At 32.2% G+C, this 3,064-nt stretch overlaps 1 protein-coding gene across 1 annotated transcript; it reads left to right on the plus strand.

The window, feature by feature from the left end:
• The first annotated feature begins 978 nt into the window (after positions 1-978).
• Positions 979-1,690, plus strand: LOC112029774 (basic form of pathogenesis-related protein 1). The gene has a single exon (XM_024062460.2). The coding sequence runs from the start codon at positions 1,055-1,057 to the stop codon at positions 1,532-1,534; it is 480 nt and encodes a 159-aa protein (XP_023918228.1). The 5' UTR covers positions 979-1,054; the 3' UTR covers positions 1,535-1,690.
• The last annotated feature ends 1,374 nt before the right edge of the window (positions 1,691-3,064 follow it).

Consider the following 3,064-nt stretch of genomic DNA (forward strand, 5'->3'; position numbering starts at 1 on the left):
TTTGAAAATTTATAGTTTTTTTGGTACTCCACTTTATATAAATTAAGAGATGCTTTTATAGAAATAATATTCATTGAATAATGGAAATTGTATTCGTGGATCTGTTCTTTAATATAGCATTTTTCAGTATATAGAAAATACGGATGGTTCCCAAAAAAAAAAAAAAAAAAAGAAGGAAAAGAGAAATGCGGGTACCAAAAGGTTTGATTGGGTCTGACCATATAATATAGTAATATACCATTAAAAAATAAAAAATAAACATTTAAAAATAATAATAATTGATGATTCAAAACGGTTTAGGTAATGGATCATAGCCAATCCAGTTTTAATAACTATGATTTTTGTATATTATTTATTTATTTATTTTTGAATAATAATTATAGAGAGCATTCACATCATATTCCTATTTTTCTTCAAATTTTAGAATAATAATCTACTACCTAATCTCTTTTTGAAACTCATATCAAATTTTCTATTCTAGGCATTATTTTAATTATTTAATTTTTTTTATTTCTCTACCAAAACACTATTTCATTTTTTTAGAAGTGCTATGTTCGCAACAATTTTGCAATAAATTATAAGCGATAAGATATTATTGATTCAAATTTAAATCTACAACTAAAATTACTTTTTTTTTCTATTAATAATAACCCATAATAATCTGTCACATATAATTTAATTTGTTATAAAAGTATTATGAAACTGTGGTGACATAGCATTTTTCTTTTTTATTTTAGTTACAATGACACAAAAATAGTTTGGGAACTAATAGTGCTTGCCTAAATATAAGAAAGCATTTTAGTGTTTATTGTGCACGCTCTCTCACCATTTACATGTAGTTTGAGGGTGTGTAAAAGTATGTATAATAGGTGTGGAGAACTATTTTTTACCCAAATAAGAAACCTGGCCCAAATGCTGGTGCGTTTATTAGGCACCCCACTTGAGCCATAACGTATTGATTATCGCTCTTGCCTATAAATACCTCAATCACATATCCCATCTTCATTCAGAACCAGAAGACTAAAAACTAGCGCTCCCTTGCACAGAGATAAAAATGGGTTTTATCAAGTATTTGCTGGCCATCTGCTTCTTGGGGTTGGCTCTACTTCATGTCTCCCTAGCCCAAAGCTCCCACCAAGACTTTGTCAATGCACACAATGCAGCTCGTGCCAAAGTTGGTGTTGGTCCACTTAGATGGAACTACACAATCGCAGCCTATGCTCAAAATTATGCTAATAAGAGATCGGGAGACTGCAACTTGGAACATTCAGAAGGGCCCTATGGAGAAAATCTTGCTGAAGGTTATGATAACTTAAACGGAGTGGATGCAGTGAATTTGTGGATAGCAGAGAAGTCTTACTACAACCACAAGTCCAACCAATGTGTCGGTGGTGAGTGCCTGCACTATACTCAGGTTGTTTGGCGTGATTCGGTTCATCTTGGGTGTGCTAGAGTCAAGTGCCACAATGGGTGGATGTTCGTCATTTGCAGCTATGATCCTCCGGGTAATTATGAAGGCGAACGTCCTTATTAAGTGGTTTCATTAGTTACTAATTATGATTATGTTTGTTCCTTATCAGGAGTGTATGTGGTAGTAACCAAATATATATGCATACCTTCCGAAGGATATAATGAAAATGAAGTCACTTTTATATTATCATGAAGAAGAAATTTGTTTTCACTTTGTTAATTTTCGTTCATACAATGGAACTGATCACTGCTATGACGTTTCTGTCACTGTAATAAGTTTCTCTGACATATGTTAGACTTTCCTGCTCATTTGACATGGGAGGGTCCGGAGGGAGAGACAAATAAGTCAATTCCCTGAATAACTTACCATGGGGTGCCATGCGAAAGTAATAAGTCTATTTTCTAATAAGGAAATATAAATCACAAAATGGTAGATATATAAGAGCATATGGAATTAAATCAAGAATACTTAAGCACATGAAAGATAAGAATAAAGTCAATATATTGAACAAGAAATTAACTGATACACCTAATTTGATTGCCTTCCTTTTAACTTTGAAGACATAATTAGCACATAACCCGTTTCTGAATACTGGATACCAAACATGACTGTATAGGTTTATGGCTGAGCTTTTCTTTTATGGTATGAAAAGAAGATAGGATAATCTAAGGAAAAAAAAAAAAAAAAAGCATTATGTGTTTTTTTATCACGTGAACGTCAATAATTACATTAAAGATAGGAAAAAAAGCATAGGGGTAGGGTACTTAATCATTTCTAAGGGCATCTGTTCTCGGCAAATCATGTCAAGACCGGTGCTTCTTGCCATTTACGACAACGCATGTCTTATTCTATACAAACTTTGCCATGTGATTAGGGATCCGTTTGGATTGAGCTTATTGTTGCTGAAACTAAAAACTGAAAACTGAAAACTGAAAACATTATAACAAAATAATTTTAAAATGTGTAAATAGTATTGTGGGACCCATTTTTAATATTTTTTATTACGTGAACAGTGCTGTGAACAATATTTTTTTGTCGCCTGCACAGTAAATTCATGTGCCTTTGCTGTTCACTCATTGACCCAAAAAAAAAAAAAAAAAAAAAAAATGAGGGACAAAACGAAGGGACAAAACATGCCGCAGGAAAACGTTGAATCCAAATGGGGTCTATATTAGCCGCTGTCTAATATAATAGAATTTTATGGTGCCACGTGTATGTTCTGGAGTAATCAGCACCGCTACTAGTACGTATGTTATTGGAGTAATGCTGCAACAACCCATCAGTTAATTTTTTTTTTTTTTTTTTTAAACATATCGTTGAGATGGTAAATTTTTACTAGTTTTCATCTAGGTCAATTACGTAAATAATTTTTTTACATATCAATAATTACTTATCACATTAGTAATTTGCAAAAACAAAAAAAAAAATTGTGGGTTTAATATTTCAATATAGGCAAAATTACACTTTTAGTCCCTACATTTTGGGTCTATTCTCATTTTGGTCTCTAATTTGATTTCACGCCTACCTCAATCCCTGAAATCAAAAAATCATTTTTGTTTTGGTCTTTGTCGTCATCTCTGTAGTGGAAAAAGC

Source organism: Quercus suber, unplaced genomic scaffold, assembly GCF_002906115.3.
Source record: "Quercus suber isolate HL8 unplaced genomic scaffold, Cork oak 2.0 scaffold_194, whole genome shotgun sequence".
Classification (NCBI taxonomy): Eukaryota; Viridiplantae; Streptophyta; class Magnoliopsida; order Fagales; family Fagaceae; genus Quercus; species Quercus suber.